This window comes from Hyperolius riggenbachi, chromosome 3 (assembly GCF_040937935.1).
Source record: "Hyperolius riggenbachi isolate aHypRig1 chromosome 3, aHypRig1.pri, whole genome shotgun sequence".
NCBI classification, from domain to species: Eukaryota; Metazoa; Chordata; class Amphibia; order Anura; family Hyperoliidae; genus Hyperolius; species Hyperolius riggenbachi.
This window is the reverse complement of record NC_090648.1, coordinates 315,801,638-315,824,237: the sequence shown is the minus strand read 5'-3', so window position 1 is coordinate 315,824,237 and position 22,600 is coordinate 315,801,638. Positions and strand designations below refer to the sequence as shown.

Genomic DNA, 22,600 nt, shown 5'->3' with positions numbered 1-22,600 from the left:
TGGACCATTCACCAGGGATGGCCCAAGTCTGCATGGAAAGCATAATATTCTACAGACTGATTGCTTTGCTGAGGTAACAAAGATAAGCTGCTGATTACATCTGTATATCTGTTCACTGAATAAACACCTTAACCTGTGACGACGTCTAAGCTTTTCTATCTCCTGTGCTGTTGCTGTGAGGAGTGTCAAGCTATCCCACTTTCTGTGATATGGTGCCGAACAAAGGTGTAGTGTTGTTGCCCATAGGAACCAACAAATATTTATTACAGGGGGTTTTGGCTGTGGCCCAGGGCCCGACTTCTTAATGGATGGGCCTTTTTACTAGTATGATATATCGTCAAAGCTTCCACCATCTGAGGTGACATGTCAGCAGTGCAGATTGCTTTCACTTATGTTAAATTTAGTACTTGTAGTTATTCATGAGTTACCTTGACTTCCATAAGCAGTGTCCACAGCAGAGCCGTCCCAGGACTCCACTGCGCTGTCCACACTTGGCACTGTGTTAGAGTAAATGTCAGAGAGGTTGCTGGACTTCTGGGTGCCAGGAGTGTCATCCTCCGTGTCACACAGCTCACTTATTCTGCCAGATGACACAAATGTCTTTGGACTTGTCGCTAGAAGAAAAATAATATGAATTAATACTTAATGAAAAGAAACAAACATGCAACTTTCTGAGCTAGAAAGGAACACTGGGGGGACTTTATTCACCCCACCACAGTCTCTAGATATAGCAACACATATTAATGCAGCCTGCTTAGCAACTCTCTTGCCCTCTTACCCAGTGCTTTGAAATAAAAAATGCTGAATATAACTTCTTATTTCTGCACTTGTTTAAATATGTTGCCTTCTTAAAGTGAACCTCTAAAAATCGACTCAGCAGCACTGAAAAGGCCTGGTGTTTCTTTAACAGTTTAACAGCATCAGAACTTTGTTTCTCTTATCCAAGCCTCATTTTTAGCTGCACAGAAGAAAACTGCCCGGGCTTTTTTCCCCTGATGCTGTGCAAATCATGATGGGATTTCTGATGTTGTTGCTCTCGTTCTGCTGTTTTGGTGCAAATATTTTTTTTTTTACATTTTTAATTTGACATTTGAAGCCTAGCGTGTGCAGCTGGGAGGGGTTATCAGGACACAGGACAGTTGGAACTGTGTCTCATACTCCCTGTCACCTCCTTTCAACCAAAAAGATGTCTGCCCCCATGACAAAGATGGCAGCCCCATGAATCACAAACATTTGCCTGTTCTTTTAAAACAGGGTGGGTAAAAACTTATATTACCTATCTATTCTAATTAACATAACTAATGTAACTTAAAGTGAACCTTAAGCCTGTGAAAAAAAATGAGACTAACTCACCTGGGGCTTTCCTCAGCCCCCTGCAGCCGATCGGTGCCCTCGCAGCTCCGGTCCGATGCCTCTGGACCCGCCGGCGAACACTTCCGGTTTGGCCGTCACCGGCCGACAGGCATGGGAACGCGAGTGAATACCATTTGGCTGTCCTGCTGATCCTCTGCCTCTAACACATTTAGCCCTAGACCCTGAACAAGCATGCAGCAGATCAGGTGTTTGACAAAAATCTGACAAGATTAGCTCCATGCTTGTTTCAGGTGTGTGATTCAGACACTACTGATGCATGAAAGATCAGCAGGATAGCCAGGCAACAGCATTGCTTAAACATTGTTTAAAAGGAAATGGATATGGCAGCCTCCATATACCCCTCACTTCAGGTTCTGGTGCTCATGCGTGAAAATATCTAATGGTCTAGACAAACAAAATCTGCTTTTCCCTTTTATACTGCTGATACAGCTTATAAGATTACAAGAAAGAAAGTTATTCGTTGCTAAAGGCAAGACGGAATGTTCCTTCACTTTCATTGGCAGTATATCCCTGAACTGTTCTCTGCTGCCATTAGCAGGGCATTCTCTGAAGCCCTCAGAACATGATGGAATGGGCATAGGAGAGCTAATTAGCATGCTTCATGCACAGAAGTATGAACTGCATTATCTGAGTTCCAGGAACACACCAACAGGAGAAGGAAAGAAAGAATACGATTGATTACTGTAAGAAGAGTTATTTTTCCTATTGGAGGGTACACCATAGAAAAGGCACTTAATGCACATCCTGCAGTAAACCAGCTTACCATCAGTCTGCTTCTTGATTTTTAAAGTGACAGTCTCCCCGGCCATCTGCAATAAATGAATGGCTTCACTCAAAGGTTTGCCTTTTAGACTGTTACTATTTATGGCTAGGATCCGATCTCCTATGTGGATTGCACCCGTCCTAAAATCAGAGGAGAAACAAAATAATCTTACCATAAATTTATTGGACTAAACCACATCAAAAACATTGTTTCATTGAGGAGGTATCCAGCGGGGAGGGATGTGCAAACCTCTAGATTCTGTACTAAATTTTCAGCACAACATCGACAAATACACAGGATCATAGAAAAGCATTGGCATATTCTCACTAACGATGCCAAACTGAGCACCATAGTTCCAGAGGTCCCCTGGTTTCCATTCCGCAGGGCACCTTCCTTGCGTGACCTTCTGGTCAATAGTCACATTGTGGATCCCCAAGCCACCAACATTGTAAATTACTGGTACCTACACCTGTGGCAGCTGCTCCGTATGCCGCTACATTCAAGTGGGCATTTTCACATTACGTAAATTGTAGCACAATTCTTGTGGTCTATTTACTATTATGCCCCTGTGGGGCTTTTTATGTTGATAAGAGCAAATACGAATTTCGTTCAAGAATTTCACAACATATTACTAATATAAACAGATCTAGCATAACCAGCTTCACCCCGTTAGCCAAACACTTTAAAACAGCTCATGGTGGGAAATGCAATTCCCTACGTTTTGTAGGCCTGGATAGGATCCATAGTTCACCAAGAGGTGGCAATATGGATAGTCTACTCTTAGAGAAGGAAGCTAGATGGATATTTGACTTGGATGCAACAAAGCATCTAGGTCTAAATGAAAATACAAGTTGTGTTCCTTTTCTGCCACTTTAGCATGGGTCCTCTCTATGTTTGTGTATCTGGTTGCCATTGTTGCTAATGCTGTGTTCCCCTCGGTCTGAGACCGGGGGTTAACTTGTGTCCCACTGGGGCATCTCACACACTCCATTTGGCCATAACTATTAAACTGTGATTGATGGTTAAATATACCAGAAAAATATTTCCATTATGGATTGGCTCCATAGGTTTGGCATCATATGCTGTGCCATTTCCTATTCCATGGGGAATATTATCTTGTGGATGATTTGTTCATTGAGGTGCTGCTGCCTTTCTCTATATGATTTTGTCTAAACTTTTTACATCTGTGGACTTTGTCCCTGTGTATATATATATGCCTTTGCATTACTACTACACAATTATTATTGTCGGAGTTGAGCGACGCGCCTGCTTTGTGTCCCCGTCTCCCGACCTGGCTGCCTTGCATATAGATTGGCCTCTCCCGCCCCTTCCCTCGGGCCTGCGTGTGTGGGGCAGGGCTTGGCAGACACGCCTGGCACGCTATTGGTTGGCTCACCCAACCAATAGCGTGGGACCGTGCGCTGCGGCCGGATTGGGCGACAGTTGGCACATAGCCGCCGCGTTACGCCTCCTGAATAAGCCGGCAGCATCGGCGAAATCAATCGAGGACGCCGTCCTCATCCATGACGGCGTCTATGCCGCCCTCCAGTCCTCTTTGAGCCCAGCATCCATCCCTCCTCTTTGAGCCTCGACCAACCACCATGACACAGTAAGAGCCCGGTGGGCAATGTGATACTATCTGGCAACTCAAGCTCTCCACACAGCATCTGCAATTGTGCTTGTCTGAACTGAGCCATACTGCTGGCTGACACACTCTGAGTTTGGCTTGCTTGCTCCACACAGCGAACACTACTATGCATGTAGATATGCTTTGCCCATCAGCTGCTGATATATGAACTCTGATACAATGGAGCTGATGTTGCCAAGTTGTACATTGAAGAGATTTTTCTGAGCATTTATGCTGCGGGCCAATTTGCCACTTCATAAGTTGAATGGACTACTATCAGGAATTTGCTGAGTACACCTATAGGCGGTGTTTGAGTGAATCCTTCACAATTCCTATTCCAAATACATCCATCTACTACATTAATCTATTGTATTACAATTGATACTGGTGGAGACTATGTGATATCTACTCTGGCTGAGGAGTCGAGGCTCAGCAATACTTGATATTTCCACAATTCAATACTGGAGCTCTAGTGCTATTTTCCTTGGATCCTTCTGCTATCCTGCATATGTCAGGTTGGACTTTTTGATGTTAGGCTGCGCAGCCTTCGTATAGTATAGATCCATGTGCACATGATAATTAACCGATTGGGTGGGATTATCGGGTATTGATTTTGGGGGCAGCTGGGTCTGGGGGTGGTGGGAGGTAGGGTAGAGTCTGCTAAGGTAAGAATAGCTGTTTTTTTCTGGACTTCAAATGTTTAGTTTTTATGAGCAATAGTGTGTGTGGAATGCTAAGAACTATTGCAAAGTTTAAGTTGCCATAAAAAAGTGCAACTGATTACATAGTATTTTCTTAGATTGTGTTGTGTCTATGACCTCATATCACACTCCAGTTTATGCCTTTCTCCAGGAATAGAGATCACAGCAGGCGGTGGCTGTTATAGTATGCTGGGGTCATGTACAAACCCTGTGCACTGCCACCAACACCTAGAACAGTAATGAAGGTCATTTTACAAGGCATAATATAAAATAACAGAATACATACTGTCCATGGAAATGATATGAATGGGGAATAACTAATACAGTACTTGTATCATGCTGTTACCTTTAGATATGCAATAACAGGCTGATTACTGTTCAGAGGGGAAATGCAACTTGCTAGTTTATATAGCAGTGTACAATTGCAGTGGGAAGCCTTTTCTCATAATAGGAGATCTTTCAAATGACGTTATTACTGCCAGCAGGTGAGCATATGATAATGACTTCCTGATATTCATAGTTCATACAGGCCAGAGCAAAAAGTGGAATATTAGAAGCCTGTTTCATGCTGGGCTTATGTCATTCCAATGGGAAGAACACGGGGCACCTACTTGGCAAACTCTGTCACATCCAAAGCAAGGCGAGTATTCTTCTGTAGATTAATAGGAGTTCCAGTGCATAAAGATTATTTTGTTTACTTCAGAAGTACATCAAGTATGCATATTAGTAATTTAAAGATGAATTCTAAAATACATTAAATAAAACTCCTGCAAAGTACCAGTAATATCAGTTATTGCAATCATTTTCAAGCACTTTTTTTTATCCTTTTGATTCCCGCTTACAATACAGTTGTTGTTGTAAACCTCTGGCTATAGTAAATTCTGATATAGTAAACTATAAGTCCTGGCCATGTGTCTGCATGAATATACAATGCATGACCAATCCTGATATAGTAAACTTATAACGTAAACTACTTGACCAGGCCCCTTGAAGTTTATTATAAAGGGATTCTTCCTTATAGTCACAGCAAGGATATACTTAAGTACCTCGTGACTCTCACTGAAGGGTTTTCTATGTTAAAAATAGAGATGGCCCAAACTGTTCTGCTTGCAAATAGTTTGTGGAGAACAACGGGTGTTCGCGTTCACCCCCTCAGGCGAACACATGGCACGTTCGACCCGCCCCCTATACATTATAATGGAGCCAAACTTTGACCCTCTCACCCCAGAGTCATCAGACATATGGCAGCCAATCAACTATCCCTCCCAACCGGACTGCCCCCCCCCCCCCCCCCCATCAGAAAGCCAGCCCAGCAGCTATTTTGCAATCTGTGTTTGGCTTCTGTGCTAGGCAGATCAGGGAGCGTGTGCTGCAGATAGGGAAAGTGTTAGTTAGGCCTGTGTTCTGTGTCCCCAGTGGAGTTTCTTGCTGCTACAATACCAATTCATCATCTACATAACCCCAGAGCCCTTCTAAAAGCTCTGTTTTGATCTTGTGATATTGATGTTCAGTGTGTCCACACAGTGCACTTTAGCTGTTGCAGACGTGCAGTCAGTGGTTGGTGCTACAGTAGTTCACCCATCTGAGGGCTGTTTTTCTTGCTATTGTTATATTGCAATCCTGTGTGTCCAGTGCACACATTAGCTGTTGTAGACAGGTCTGCTGGTCCTAGTAGTGCACCGACTATAACACAATAATCCTTCACCACCTAGTAAAAACAATGATTTGCTCACCTGACGTTATCACTAGAGCTCTTTGCCGTTGTTTGCGGTGCATTAAACGTGGCATTTTGGCATTTTGTCTGTCAGTGTGAACCGAGCATAACACACTACCTTATCATCGTGTACGCATGCATGATGTTTCATAGCACTTAATGCCACAAATGTAGGTATGTACTGTGATTTCTGCCCTTTAGATATTAAAACACAACTCTGTGTCAACTACGTAATTTTGTGGTGGGACTTTTGCCATGGATCCCCATCTGGCATGCCACGGTCCAGGTGTTAGGCTCCTTGAAACAACTTTTCCATCTCTTTCGTGGCCAGAAACAGTTCCTATAGGTTTTAAAATTCCCCTTTCCATTGAAGTCTATGGCGGTTCGCCAGTTTTGCCTGTTCGCAAACTTTTGCGGAAGTTCGCTAACCGAAAATTTCATGTTCGGTACATCACTAGTTAAAAATAGTTTAAGTTTTGACAATGAAAATAATGTAAAAAGAAAAGAACTAGAAAAGGACAGTACGCGTTTCAGTGTGAGCTGCGCGTTGCCTTACCTTTCCGCCAATCCCCCTTTAGTAAGGCTAGAGATGATAATAGGATCAAAAGGCTCCTCCGTGCCAGAAATTGTAATTCCTAGTGGTCCCCCGTATCTCTTTAGCTCCACGGTATAAATGATGGCTCCGGTGCTCTCCTGTTCATCTACAAGTGTGAAAATGCTGCCTCAGTATCACTGCAGAGATCATCTCTAATTAAATACAGACACTTAGGAGATTAACTGCATTGCATCTTTATTAGACTGTGTGCCCTGCCAGTGCATGGCTGCCAGACATTTAGGACTACTGGGGCGCAGCATATTTTCCACAACAGAGGATCTGGCAACTACTTAATTATTACATTGCTGAATTGTCCAATATGATCCGCCATTCTGGAAAATACTGCCTAAGAGTAATACAGAAATGTGCAGTAATCTTTGGAATTACAGATTCAATAACAGTTTTATAACAAATGGATAAAATAAAATAGGTTTTAATGGATATGTGGAAAACTACTATCATTTTAGGTATTAAGAAAAAAAGGCATTCTGAAAGCAAAATGAAATTCAAAACTATACTAATAATTAGCATAGCTTAATGATATTTACCAAGTCCTACCATTTACTAAAGGATGTCATAAAATATCTGAATAAACAATGGTTAGTCATAATACAGTATGGAAACACTAGAAAAGGTCCCTTCTGGAACCCATCCAGGTCATGCAGTGGTCATGGGGAGGCTGCAGTTTCATTTGTAGCAGGGACCAGAGCTCAACAGAGCCCAGTTCATATACAAAAATGATAGGCACAGTAGCAGTCTCCCTACCAGTTTTTATTGCAGTGATCCTCTATAGCTGGGGTGCCTAACTGGCAGCTCATGCACCATGTCCAAGCGATCTGCTGCTGCCAAACCTTATTCAAAATAGCCTACCTTATCAGATTGTGCTACCAGATATAGTAAAAACTCTTCTACCTTAATCACTGTCTTTCTGTTGCCAATCTTTATCTGCCTGGTTCCTTGCCCTAACCTCCCTTCTCTGATCTGGTGCATAACTTTGACCCTCCTACCTAAAGTTAAAGGCTATATTCCCAGTGGTGCATTACAACATAACAGCTGCTTTGTAACTTGGGTTGCTGCACTCAATGCATCACCTACGCAACGTTTACAGTGCAGCTGGTGGATTGCATTATAACAGCGTGCGGCATGGTAATGCACTGCATACTGCGTGTTACTGCAAAACGTGTGTTAATGCATCCTTTTCATTGACTGTATGCGTCACTGTAACATACGCAACGCTCAGATAATGTGCAGCACCACTTTCCCGTTTCATTTTTCATTCCTGCTGCATTTGCACCCTGAGCTTTATGTTCCTGGCTGATGGGGATGGAACCTAACCCAGTTTGATGTGAACTCTGAGTGGAGATGGGCAATGAGATGCCAAACTGTTGCTCGACGGATCAAGTCCCAATCCCAATGACAAGCATTGTGCACGAGTATGCACCCTAATTCTGAGTGCTTCTATGGCCACCATGGCTCTCTAAACCCTGCTACACACCTTCAATTTTGATAGGCCGATTGTACCACCTCCATTCAGGTCACCAGATTTTGAATACTATGAGCAGACTGTGTAGGTAAGCTCTCATAATACATGGAGGTAGTAAAAATTGGTCAGTGATTAGCCAATTAAAATGAAAGGTGTAAGTTATAGCAGTCCATCTGCTTGCCCTAGTCTGGTCATCCTACTCTCATCATGAAGACATTCCTGTCTGCAGAAGTGCTGCTCTCTGATCTACAGTGGTGTGAAAAACTATTTGCCCCCTTCCTGATTTCTAATCCTTTGCATGTTTGTCACACTTAAATGTTTCTGCTCATCAAATACCGTTAACTATTAGTCAAAGATAACATAATTGAACACAAAATGCAGTTTTAAATGATGGTTTTTATTATTTAGTGAGAAAAAAAACTCCAAATCTATATGGCCCTGTGTGAAAAAGTGATTGCCCCCCCCTTGTTAAAAAATAACTTAACTGAGGTTTATCACACCTGAGTTCAATTTCTGTAGTCACCCCCAGGCTTGATTACTGCCACACCTGTTGCAATCAAGAAATTACTTAAATAGGAGCTATCTGACACAGAGAAGTAGACCAAAAGCACCTCAAAAGCTAGACATCATGCCAAGATCCAAAGAAATTCAGGAACAAATGAGAACAAAAGTACTGTAATTGAGATCTATCCGTCTGGTAAAGGTTATAAAGCCATTTCTAAAGCTTTGGGACTCCAGCGAACCACAGTGAGAGCCATTATCCACAAATGGCAAAAACATGGAACAGTGACGAACCTTCCCAGGAGTGGCCAGCCGACCAATATTACCCCAAGAGCGCAGAGAAAACTCATCCGAGAGGCCACAAAAGACCCCAGGACAACATCTAAAGAACTGCAGGCCTCACTTGCCTCACTTAAGGTCAGTGTTCACGACTCCACCATAAGAAAGAGACTGGGCAAAAACGGCCTGCATGGCAGATATCCAAGGCACAAACCACTTTTAAGCAAAAAGAACTTTAGCTCGTCTCAATTTTGCTAAAAAAAACATGTCAATGATTGCCAAGACTTTTGGGAAAATACCTTGTGGACCGACGAAACAAAAGTTTAACTTTTTGGAAGGTGCGTGTCCCGTTACATCTGGCGTAGAAGTAACACAGCATTTCAGCAAAAGAACATCATACCAACAGTAAAATATGGTGGTGGTAGTGTGATGGTCTGGGGCTGTTTTGCTGCTTCAGGACCTGGAAGGTTTGCTGTGATAAATGGAACCATGAATTCTACGGTCTACCAAAAAATCCTGAAGGAGAATGTCTGGCCATCTGTTTGTCAACTCAAGCTGAAGCGATCTTAGGTGCTGCAGCAGCACAATGACCCAAAACACACCAGCAAATCCACCTCTGAATGGCTGAAGAAAAACAAAATGAAGACTTTGGAGTGGCCTAGTCAAAGTCCTGACCTGAATCCTATTGAGATGTTGTGACATGACCTTAAAAAGGCGGTTCATGCTAGAAAACCCTCAAATAAAGCCGAATTACAACAATTCTGCAAAGATGAGTGGGCCAAAATTCCTCCAGAACGCTGTAAAAGACTCGTTGCAAGTTATCGCAAATGCTTGATTGCAGTTATTGCTGCTAAGGGTGGCCCAACCAGTTATTAGGTTCAGGGGGCAATTTCTTTTTCACACAGGGCCATGTAGATTGAGTTTTTTTTCTCACTAAATAATAAAAACCATCATTTAAAACTGCATTTTGTGTTCAATTATGTTATCTTTGACTAATAGTTAACGGTTTTTGATGAGCAGAAACATTTAAGTGTGACAAACATGCAAAAGAATAAGAAATCAGGAAGGGGGCAAATAGTTTTTCACACCACTGTATATGTAAAACTTCATGAATGCCTCTTTTTCTTTTCATGAAAACACAATGGCCTCAATTTCACTAAGATCATGCTGGAGATAATAAGGCAAGAGAAAACTTACCACCACACATCGATCTTGCCTTATTAAGGTGTAGAGATAAGTTTTCTCAATGAGAGAGTTACCTTATTACTTCAAGTTACCTCCCCTTTAGTTATTTTCACATGCAGGTAATGAACAACCTGTCTTTAACTTTAGAATTCTGGAGTTATTTTAAGGATTGAAGAGTTAACTTTAGAGATTTCTCCTTAACTTAAAGAGAATCTGTATTGTTAAAATCGCACAAAAGTAAACATACCAGTGTGTTAGGGGACATCTCCTATTCCCCTCTGTCACAATTTCACCGCTCCCCGCCGCATTAAAAGTGGTTAAAAACAGTTTTAAAAAGTTTGTTTATAAACAAACAAAATGGCCACCAAAACAGGAAGTAGGTTGATGTACAGCATGTCCACACATAGAAAATACATCCATACACAAGCAGGCTGTATACAGCCTTCCTTTTGAATCTCAAGAGATCATTTGTGTGTTTCTTTCCCCCCTGAGGGGGAAGTTCATAGCAGAACCACAACACTGAAGAATTTGGCAGCCTTCCAGACACAGGCTGACAAGTCTGACAGGGGAAAGATACATTGATTTATTACAGAGACTGTCATAGTAGAAAGTGCTGCAGTGAGCCAGAACACATTAGAATAGCTTTTGGAACTTGTAGGATGATAAAAAACAGGATGCAATTTTTGTTACGGAGTCTCTTTAACCACTTGCCGACCGCACACTCATAACGTGCGTCGGCAAAGTGGCAGCTGCAGGACCAGCGACGCAGTACTGCGTCGCCAGCTGCAGCCTAATTAATCAGGAAGCAGCCGCTCGTACGAGCGGCTGCTTCCTGTCAAATCACGGCGGGGGGCTCCGTGAATAGCCTGCGGGCCGCCGATGGCGGCTCGCAGGCTAGATGTAAACACAAGCGGAAATAATCCGCTTTGTTTACATTTGTACGGCGCTGCTGCGCAGCAGCGCCGTAAGGCAGATCGGCGATCCCCGGCCAATCAGCGGCCGGGGATCGCCGCCATGTGACAGACCACATCCTGTCACTGGCTGCACAGGACGGATAGCGTCCTGTGCAGCCCGGAACACCAGGGGGAGGCAGCAGGTAGGAGAGGGAGGGGGAATTTCGCCGCGGAGGGGGGCTTTGAGGTGCCCCCCCCGCCACCCACAGCAGGCAGGAGAGATCAGACCCCCCCAGCACATCATCCCCATAGGGGGGAAAAAAGGGGGGCAATCTGATCTCCCTGCCTGCACCCTGATCTGTGCTGGGGGCTGCAGAGCCCACCCAGCACAGATCAATCAAACCAGCGCTGGTCCTTAAGGGGGGGGTAAAGGGTGGGTCATCAAGTGGTTAAAGGCAGGAGAGTTAACTTTTGGTTTGCCTGAGGTAAAATGTATCCTAAATACTACATACCTTATCACCATGGTGATAACTCTAGAAATGTTATTAAAGACAGGAGATAGAGGCGCATGCGCGGCGGATCCAAGATGGCCGCTTAGAGACAGAGCTCCGGCCCTTCCCCGCACAGAATCCGCCGCTTTCAGCTACACCTCCGCAGACACCGAGCGGCGACCACAGGGATCAGTCCCAGAACATCCGCCCGAGCAGATGGCTACCAAACCCGGCTCCAAAGCTGCCCCACAAGCCGGATCTATGGATCGGTTCGTCCGTCCGCCCCTGAGCCAAGATGGCGCCGGCCACGCTGAGACTGCCAGCTCTGCCTCCATATCACAGGCCTCACAGCAGCAGCATCAGACCAGCTCACTCCTCCAGTCCTCAGATGAGACCCCGCTGACAGCATCCATGCTAGAGGTAACCCTGGACAAACACTATCGATCCCTGCATGACTCCTTACAGCAGGTAATACTCTCTGCCATTAGAGACCTTAAAGGGGACATTACCACATTAGGGGAACGCACTAAGACATTAGAAGACAAAATGGAGGGCTTGAATATTAAACAACAGGAGATTGAGGACGAGCAACGTATTATACAGAGTGACCTGAAAGCTATAAGGGCTGCACAAGAGGACAGCGAAAATAGAGACAGGAGACAGAACATCAGAATCAAAGGCATGTCAATGTCAGTCACACCAGACCTGTTGATACCCCATCTACTTGAATTGTATAAATCAGTTGTGCCTGACCAACCAGATGAATTCTGGCGCATGGATCGAGCCCATAGATCCCTGGGAGAAAGACAATCTACTGCACGCCGCCCCAAAGATGTTATTATCAGGCTGCATTACTATGAAGCAAAAGAAACATTAATGCGAGCTTTACGCAACACATCCAAAATTCCATTTAAGGGAGATGAACTTTCGATCTTCAACGACCTATCCCTTGTCACCTTGAATAAGAGAAGGGCCCTTAGACCTGTTACACAGCTGCTTGCCGACGCAAAGATTCCTTACAAATGGGGATTCCCGTTTCGCCTGCTAGTGAACAGACAAGGACTTCAATACTCACTTACAGACATAGATGATGCTCCTATGTTTCTAAAGCAAATGGGCCTCCGCTTACCACCGAACACGATTGCCCAAAGCACCTCTTCCCCCTTGGCCAGATCTCCACCACGGAAAATGCGCCACATATCTGATTGGGCTAGAACCCCTATACGCAGCCTCACCTATCCTGATAGATCAGATGACATGGAGGCCTTACCTAGCTGATCTACCCTATACCTCTCTTTGTTAAAAATCCTAGACCTAGGAAAAAGAAAAAAAAAAGAAAGAAAGGAAACATTTCATTATTCCATCTATTCTATCTAGCAATACCGCTATAACCCACAAAGTTCTGTATTGATCCCTCATAAGTAAACTTAACCGAGTGCTGGATCCTGGGCTCTGGGAGGCTTCCCTTGGACCCCCACATGTACCTCCAGAGGGCTGTTTATGAGTCTATCTGGCCCCCACGAGGACCAGATACCCTCAGACAGTTCTCCTTTATGCAACCATTTTTGGTTGCCCTAATATGTTGCCACAATTTGAACAGTGGCCATTATACGACTAAAACTGTTTCAGTGATGTTTTGTTATTTGTTTATGTTCTATACATATTCCTTCATTCTTCCTTGTTCATATGTATTCTTTCCTTCCCTCTTCTTTTACAACATCTATAAATTTTCTCAGGTGGTTGCCAATTCTGTATGGGATGAAATTCACTTATTAGATAATGGTTAATCTATATTCGCTGAATGCTAAAGGCCTTAATGTTCCACAGAAAAGAATGTCTCTTCTGAGAGATTTACGGAGATTGGATGCAGATCTGGTTCTCCTACAGGAGACTCATCTAACTGCCCAAGACTCTATACGTCTCCATAACAGATATTACCCAGATGCATACATGGCATCAGGACCCAAAAAACGTGCAGGAGTGGCAGTATTATGTAAAAAAGGTTTACCCCTTCAAGTAGACAAAACAATCTGTGATGATAAAGGGCACTACTTGATACTATTGGGATCCCTCGCGGGCAAGCCAATTACTTTGGCAAATGTATATGTCCCCAATACACAACAAATTTCTTTTCTGTCGTCTTTTCTTACTAAACTGCATAAACATGCTAAAGGTACTATAATCCTAGGAGGGGACTTCAACTTGGCCTTCTCCTCTACGAGAGACAGAAGTAAAGCACCCTCTATATCCTCCTTTAGTTCCCACGATCGCAATTCCCGTAAATTCCGAAAATTGCTCCGAAAATTTGGACTAATAGACTTATGGAGAGTTGCCAATCCAACAGCAACAGACTACACCTTCTACTCACCACCCCATGCCTCCCATTCACGTATTGACTACTTCTTTGCTAAAGCACCGATCCTTCCCATTCTAACTGATTCCACTATACTCCCCACAGCCTGGTCTGATCATCAAGCGGTTACGTTAGAACTAAACTGGCTTTCCAACCCACACAAACCAATGTACTGGAGACTAAATGAATCCCTCCTAAGGGACAAGGCTCTGACACTGGATTGCTCAGAGGAGTTGCGCTCATTTTTTGAAACAAATATGGGCTCCATCACATCATTCGGCCTAATCTGGGAAACACACAAAGCCTACATAAGGGGATTCTTCATAGCACAAGGCTCTAGGAAGAAACACAACACCTCCAAAAAACTAATAGAACTAAATACCTCTCTCACAAGAGCAATCTCTACCTATAAACAACAACCGACGCAAGAACATTTCTCAGTCATTCAACAACTTAAATTAGAAATACGCACTATCCAATTATCTCAATTGGAAAAGAGCCTAAAATGGAGTAGACAGTTGTTCTTTGAGAGAGGTAACAAACCACACACTATACTCGCCCGAAAGCTTAACCCACAAACTACTCAACAGCCAATTTATTCGATCAAAGATACCCAAGGGACTGTCCACTATGATCCAACAAAAATAGCTAACATCTTCACCTCGTTTTATGAACATCTATATAACTTGCCAGATCTCTCCCACAACCCACAATATTCAGATAAAGTATCATCCTTCTTAGAACAACTTAGCCTCCCTAAGCTAACAGAAGAAGATCGATCCGCCCTAAACGCTCCTATAACCTCAATTGAAATACTAGAGGTCCTCAAAAAACTACCATCATCCAAATCTCCTGGACCAGATGGCTTACCATACTCGTACTACAAACACTTCCAATCAATTTTAACTCCATTATTAGTAACCCTGGCCAACAAAATCATGAAAGGTGAACACTCCCCTAACTCTATCCTTAACTCACTGATTACGGTCATCCCTAAAGATGGCAAAGACCCCCAACTACCCCAGAGCTACCGTCCTATATCTTTGTTAAACTCTGACCTTAAAATTATTACAAAAGTAATAGCTAATCGCCTCAATCCTATACTGGTTAGACTCATAAACAACGACCAAGTGGGCTTTATAGTAGGCCGCCAAGCGGGAGATAATACCCGCAGAGCCATTGACCTAATATCTCTAATGGGTAGATCCGAAAGGCCTTCCCTGCTCCTAAGTTTGGATGCAGAGAAGGCCTTTGATCGACTTCACTGGCCATTTCTATTTAAAGTTCTAGACCACCAAGGATTCACAGGATCTTTCATCAACTTAATTAGTTTCTTATATTCCACTCCGTCAGCTTCACTCAAACTTCCATTTGCCCCTACCGCTCCGTTCCAAATACACAATGGTACAAGACAAGGATGCCCCCTCTCCCCTCTCCTCTTTGCACTCAGCATAGAACCACTAGCCGCAGCCATTAGGCAAAATATCAACATAAAAGGGGTCACACAGGGCAAATACGAATTCAAAATATCCCTATTCGCGGACGACATCCTACTAACTATAATGGACCCACTCACGTCCCTTCCAGTCCTACATGACATTATAAAACTATACGAATCATTATCGGGATTTAAATTAAACCAAGACAAAACCGAAGCCCTACCCATAAAAATTCCTACTGACCTTCTTATCTCCCTACTAGTGTTGGGCGAACAGTGTTCGCCACTGTTCGGGTTCTGCAGAACATCACCCTGTTCGGGTGATGTTCGAGTTCGGCCGAACACCTGACGGTGCTCGGCCAAACCGTTCGGCCATATGGCCGAACTAAGAGCGCATGGCCGAACGTTCCCCGAACGTTCGGCTAGCGCTGTGATTGGCCGAACGGGTCACGTGGTTCGGACCCGAACGCGCTCTGATTGGCCGAACTGTCACGTGGTTCGGGTAAATAAATACCCGAACCACGTCATATCTCCGCCATTTGTCTGTGGGTTTAGCTTTGGGTAGGCAGGCAGGGTAGTTCGCGCTCCAGCCACGCTAGCCAGGGTCCCCCCCAGTCATTGTGTGTCGCTGCTGGGAATAGTAGTACACCGCTCGCTCAGCATTCTGTTTACTGCCACTCTGTGTACCTCGCTCAGCCACACTATATAGCATTCTGTTTACTGCCACTCTGTGTCTGCTGGGAATAGTAGTACACCGCTTGCACAGCCACACTATATAGCATTCTGTTTACTGCCACTCTGTGTACCTCGCTCAGCCACACTATATAGCATTCTGTTTACTGCCACTCTGTGTCTGCTGGGAATAGTGGTACACCGCTCGCTCAGCCACACTATATAGCATTCTGTTCACTGTTCTGTGTCTGCTTGGAATAGTGGTACACCGCTCGTTCAGCCACACTATATAGCATTCTGTGTACTGTTCTGTGTCTGCTGGGAACAGTAGTACACCGCTCGTTCAGCCACACTATATAGCATTCTGTGTACTGTTCTGTGTCTGCTGGGAACAGTAGTACACCGCTCGCTCAGCCACACTATATAGCATTCTGTTCACTGTTCTGTGTCTGCTGGGAATAGTGGTACACCGCTCGCTCAGCCACACTATATAGCATTCTGTTCACTGTTCTGTGTCTGCTGGGAATAGTGGTACACCGCTCGCTCAGCCACACTATATAGCATTCTGTTTACTGTTCTGTGTCTGCTGGGAATAGTGGTACACCGCTCGCTCATCCACACTATATAGCATTCTGTTCACTGTTCTGTGTCTGCTGGGAATAGTGGTACACCGCTCGCTCAGCCACACTATATAGCATTCTGTTCACTGTTCTGTGTCTGCTGGGAATAGTGGTACACCGCTCGCTCAGCCACACTATATAGCATTCTGTTCACTGTTCTGTGTCTGCTGGGAATAGTGGTACACCGCTCGCTCAGCCACACTATATAGCATTCTGTTTACTGTTCTGTGTCTGCTGGGAATAGTGGTACACCGCTCGCTCAGCCACACTATATAGCATTCTGTTCACTGTTCTGTGTCTGCTGGGAATAGTGGTACACCGCTCGCTCAGCCACACTATATAGCATTCTGTTCACTGTTCTGTGTCTGCTGGGAATAGTGGTACACCGCTCGCTCAGCCACACTATATAGCATTCTGTTCACTGTTCTGTGTCTGCTGGGAATAGTGGTACACCGCTCGCTCAGCCACACTATATAGCATTCTGTTCACTGTTCTGTGTCTGCTGGGAATAGTGGTACACCGCTCGCTCAGCCACACTATATAGCATTCTGTTTACTGTTCTGTGTCTGCTGGGAATAGTGGTACACCGCTCGCTCATCCACACTATATAGCATTCTGTTCACTGTTCTGTGTCTGCTGGGAATAGTGGTACACCGCTCGCTCAGCCACACTATATAGCATTCTGTTCACTGTTCTGTGTCTGCTGGGAATAGTGGTACACCGCTCGCTCAGCCACACTATATAGCATTCTGTTCACTGTTCTGTGTCTGCTGGGAACAGTAGTACACCGCTCGTTCAGCCACACTATATAGCATTCTGTGTACTGTTCTGTGTCTGCTGGGAACAGTAGTACACCGCTCGTTCAGCCACACTATATAGCATTCTGTGTACTGTTCTGTGTCTGCTGGGAACAGTAGTACACCGCTCGTTCAGCCACACTATATAGCATTCTGTTCACTGTTCTGTGTCTGCTGGGAATAGTGGTACACCGCTCGCTCAGCCACACTATATAGCATTCTGTTCACTGTTCTGTGTCTGCTGGGAATAGTGGTACACCGCTCACCCGTCACTGTATAGCATTGTGCTCTGTGTCGCTGCTGGGAATAGTGGTACTGTATAGCATTTCTGTACTGCCACTGTACTGCTGCCAGTCAGCGTGTACTGTAAGGATAAGTGAAATGAGGAAGAAATCCGGTGAAAGAGGGAGGGGCAAGGGAAGAGGTGTTTCCCCTGACGGTTCACGTACAGGCCACAGGGGAGCACCCAAGAAAACCCACTCAATACCACCCATGTTGTCCAGGACAACAACCCTCACAAATCCAAAAGAACAGGACCAGATAATTACTTGGATGACCTCTCAAGCGTCCAGCAGTGGGTTAAGCAGCACCAGCACATCACGCACGAGGTCCGAGTCCTCAGCCAGTTACAAGGAGCCAGTGGGCACAAAGCTGACACAACCGGCAGCGACACCACGCACACAACTGCCAGATAACCAGTCCGATGAATTACCTCAGGACACAATGGGGTATTCGCAGGAGCTATTCCCAGCCCAACAAACTTCCACCTTTCAAAGGTCAATGGAGGAACAGCCAGAAATGTTGTGCCTGGATTCACAACCGTTAACTGTGGGAAATGTACCGCGCACTGAAATACGAGGCGAGTCCGAAGAGGACTCGGAAACCCAAATCCCAGAGCAATTTGGGCAGGAGGGGTTGCAATTGCAGGAGGTCGGCCGACAAGATCTGGAAGACGACGTTGGAGTGTGCTGCGCAGAGGTTGTTGTGGGGAGCTCTACTCCACGGCGGTGGCCCACAATGACATATGACGAGTTTGAGGAGATGGAAGAGGAGGGTATGGACAATGTGGACAGAGACCCAGATTTTGTTTGTGAACGAGAACATCGCCGTCGTAGCAGCAGCACAGATGAGTCTGTTGAAGAACACACTGCTGCACGAGTTCGCCTTGTGCCACAAGGTAGGCGGCGCGCAATTTCAGGCACCACAAGCGTGGAAGTTCAAGTGAGAGGCAAAAGAGGAGCAAACAGAAATCGCCAGCAAGGAGGCAGGTGCTCCAAAGTCTGGGCTTTCTTTGAAGACTGCACTGAGGATGTTACCATGGCGATTTGCAAGGTGTGCAAGACCCGCCTGAGCAGGGGGAAAAATATTAACAACCTCTCCACCACCAGCATGAGCCGTCACATGCTATCCAAACATCCCACTCTTTGGGCAAACGCGTCAGGACAGGGTACCAGAAACAACACTGCCTCCCTTGGGTTCACCAGACCCGCCTCAGCAGCAGCAGTAGCCCAGCCATTGCGTGGTTCACAACATTCACAAACATCAGACGACGCTGACACTGTCACTTTCCGGAGTAGTGCTCTTGAGGTCTCCCAGTGTTCATCAAACACAACAACCAACAGCCCTTCCGTGTGCAGCGCTACGGTTCAGTTGTCTGTGTCGGAGATGTTTGAGCGCAAGAGGAAATTGCCAGCAAATGACCCCCGGGCCGTGGCAGTAACAGCCAGCATAGCCAAGCTTCTGGCCTGCGAAATGCTGCCATATCGATTGGTGGAGACAAACAGCTTCAAGGGCATGATGTCAGTGGCCATCCCACGTTACGTGGTTCCCAGCCGCTACCACTTTGCACGCTCTGCAGTGCCTGAGTTGCATGAGCACGTGGTCAGCAAAATAACCCGAAGCTTGAAGAATGCCGTTGCCTGCAAGGTTCACCTCACCACTGACACCTGGACGAGTGCGTTCGGCCAGGGTCGATACATCTCCCTTACCGCGCACTGGGTGAACCTTGTGGAGCCTGGCAGCGATTCCTCACCTGCTACGGCACGGGTGTTGCCCACGCCACAAACAGCTGCACCGCCGTCCCTCCCACTGGATAACAGCAGCACCTACCTCTCTGACTCCTTCTCCTCCAACGCATCTCAAAGCTGTACCTCATCCGGAAACGCTAACCCAGCAGCAGTAGGATCGTGGAAGCAGTGCAGCACAGCTGTTGGCATGCGTCAGCAAGCGTTGCTGAAGCTAATCTGCCTTGGGGATAAGCAGCACACAGGGGAGGAAATTTGGAGGGGAATAAAGGAACAGACGGATTTGTGGCTGGCACCGCTGGACCTGAAACCGGGCATGGTTGTGTGTGATAATGGGAGTAATCTCATTCGCGCTTTAAGGTTGGCTAAGCTGACACACATCCCTTGCCTGGCGCACGTGATGAACCTAGTAGTTCAGCGGTTCCTGAGGACATACCCAGGCGTGCCCGATCTGCTGTTGAAGGTGCGTCGAGTGTCCAAACATTGTAGAAATTCCAGTACTGCTTCGGGGGCACTCGCCAAGATGCAGGAGCGCTTCAATCTCCCCCACCATCGCTTGCTGTGTGATGTCCCTACGCGCTGGAATTCTACGCTGCACATGCTAGCCCGCTTTTGCGAGCAGAAGAGTGCAGTGGTCCAGTACATGACGGCGCAGTACCGAGGCGCATCCGGCCAGCTGCCAAGCTTCTGTGGATCCGATTGGGCCAACATGTTGGACCTCTGCCAAGTCCTCCAAAATTTTGAGCAATCCACGTTGCTTGTGAGCAGTGACAACTCTTCAGTCAGCATTACCATACCACTGCTGTGTTTACTGAAGAGGTCGATGTTAAAAATCAAGGAAACAGCTGTCATGATGCAACTGGGGGAATCTGAAGGAGAAAACGATCAGCGTGATGGTACCAACATCAGGCCATCCGCCTCAGGGAACGCTGGCCCCAGCAGCTATGACGAAGAAGAGGAGGAGGAACAGCTGGAGTTGGAGCAGGAATTTCATGCCACCACTGACGAGGGCCAGAGCGGTGCACGTTGGACTTCCACAATTCAACGCGAATGGTCAGCAGAAGCAGACCAGGAGGAAGGTGACGACTATGATGCATCACAACAACTATCACAACGCTCACAAGAGGATGATGAGGATTCTGGTAGGACTCTGGCACACATGGCTCAATTCATGCTAGACTGCATTGAACGTGACCCACGCATTGTGCGCATTCTGGACAACACCAATTACTGGGTTTATACCCTTCTGGATCCACGGTACAAACACAATGTTCCAAAACTGCTTGAAGAAAGAGTCAGACAGGTCAAAATGGAAGAATACCAGCAGGCCCTTGTGGAGACTTTAGAGAGGAGATTGACATCCTCCCCCTCCTCTAGCCAGTTGTACGCAGACAGACTGACTTCCGCAAACCCAGGACGACCAGGAGGGCAGCAAACAACGCAAGCCGCAGCTAGTACCCAAAAGGGAATGGTATCGGCAGTGTCCTTGGAGTGGGAAAATTTTCTGACACCCATGCAGCCGCAGCCCACTGAACAGCAAGCGTGCAGATCCACCTCCAACACCGATCGCCTGGAGAAGATGGTCAAGGACTACATGTCAGATGGCGTAGCTGTGTCGAACCATCCATCTGCACCCTTCAACTATTGGGTATCGAAGCTAGACACCTGGCACGAACTGGCAATGTACGCAATAGAGGTGCTGGCTTGCCCGGCAGCCAGCGTTATGTCGGAACGCTGTTTCAGTGCTGCCGGAGGCATCGTCACAGATCGGCGTATCCGCCTCTCTACAGACAATGCAGACCGTCTGACTCAAATTAAAATGAATCAATCCTGGATTGGAAATGACTACGCAACACTCCAGGACCCCAACCAAGTAACATGACCAATGAACATCTGGGATGGTGTTGCGTTTCCGGGCCCTGTTTATTGAACCTCTCATCTGTATTACATTTATGACTGCATGGCGGCAAAAAGCATTGCTGCTATATCCGCACGCTTTTTGTCCACATGCAAGGCCTGGGTTGTTGTGTCTCACAAAGCGTGGCCTTCTCCTCCTGCGCCTGCTCCTGTTCCATCACGTCTGCTGCTGCTGGGTTAGCGTTGCCGCGTGGTCCCTGTTTATTGAACCACTTATCTTTATTACATTTATGACTGCATGGCGGTACAAAGCATGCTATCCGCACGCTTCTTGCCCTCATGCAAGGCCTGGGTTGTTGTGTCTCACAAAGCGTGGCCTTCTCCTCCTGCGCCTCCTCCTGTTCCATCACGTCTGCTGCTGCTGGGTTAGCGTTGCCGCGTGGTCCCTGTTTATTGAACCACTTATCTTTATTACATTTATGACTGCATGGCCGTACAAAGCCTGCTATCCGCACGCTTCTTGCCCTCATGCAAGGCCTGGGTTGTTGTGTCTCACAAAGCGTGGCCTTCTCCTCCTGCGCCTGCTCCTGTTCCATCACGTCTGCTGCTGCTGGGTTAGCGTTGCCGCGTGGTCCCTGTTTATTGAACCACTTATCTTTATTACATTTATGACTGCATGGCGGTACAAAGCCTGCTATCCGCACGCTTCTTGCCCTCATGCAAGGCCTGGGTTGTTGTGTCTCACAAAGCGTGGCCTTCTCCTCCTGCGCCTGCTCCTGTTCCATCACGTCTGCTGCTGCTGGGTTAGCGTTGCCGCGTGGTCCCTGTTTATTGAACCACTTATCTTTATTACATTTATGACTGCATGGCGGTACAAAGCCTGCTATCCGCACGCTTCTTGCCCTCATGCAAGGCCGGGGTTGTTGTGTCTCACAAAGCGTGGCCTTCTTCTCCTCCTGCGCCACCCTCCTCCTGTTCCATCACGTGTGCTGCTGCTGGGTTAGCGTTACCGGTCCCTTTTCCTGGAACCTCTTATATGTATTACATTTATGACTGCATGCCGACAAAAAACATGTTACCTGTGCAAAGAAAACAGACATTTCCCGCATTTAAAAGACAGTTTTCCCTTTGAAACTTTAAAATCGATTTTCTCAAAAACTATAAGCTCTTTTTGCTAATTTTTTTTTCCTCTTGTACCCACTCCCAAGGTGCACATACCCTGCAAATTTGGGG

At 46.0% G+C, this 22,600-nt stretch overlaps 1 protein-coding gene across 12 annotated transcripts in view; it reads right to left on the bottom strand.

Annotated features, from left to right (window-relative positions):
• The window catches only part of GRIP1 (glutamate receptor interacting protein 1), a 799,607-nt gene that overhangs the window by 30,291 nt on the left and 746,716 nt on the right, over positions 1–22,600 (bottom strand). For all 12 annotated transcript variants that reach the window (XM_068276727.1, XM_068276725.1, XM_068276726.1 and 9 more), the window contains 3 exons: positions 6,736–6,880; positions 2,138–2,277; positions 429–614 (listed from right to left, as the gene is read on the bottom strand). In XM_068276727.1, the coding sequence (XP_068132828.1) occupies positions 429–614; positions 2,138–2,277; positions 6,736–6,880 (471 nt within the window). The remainder of the gene's footprint in view (positions 1–428; positions 615–2,137; positions 2,278–6,735; positions 6,881–22,600) is intronic.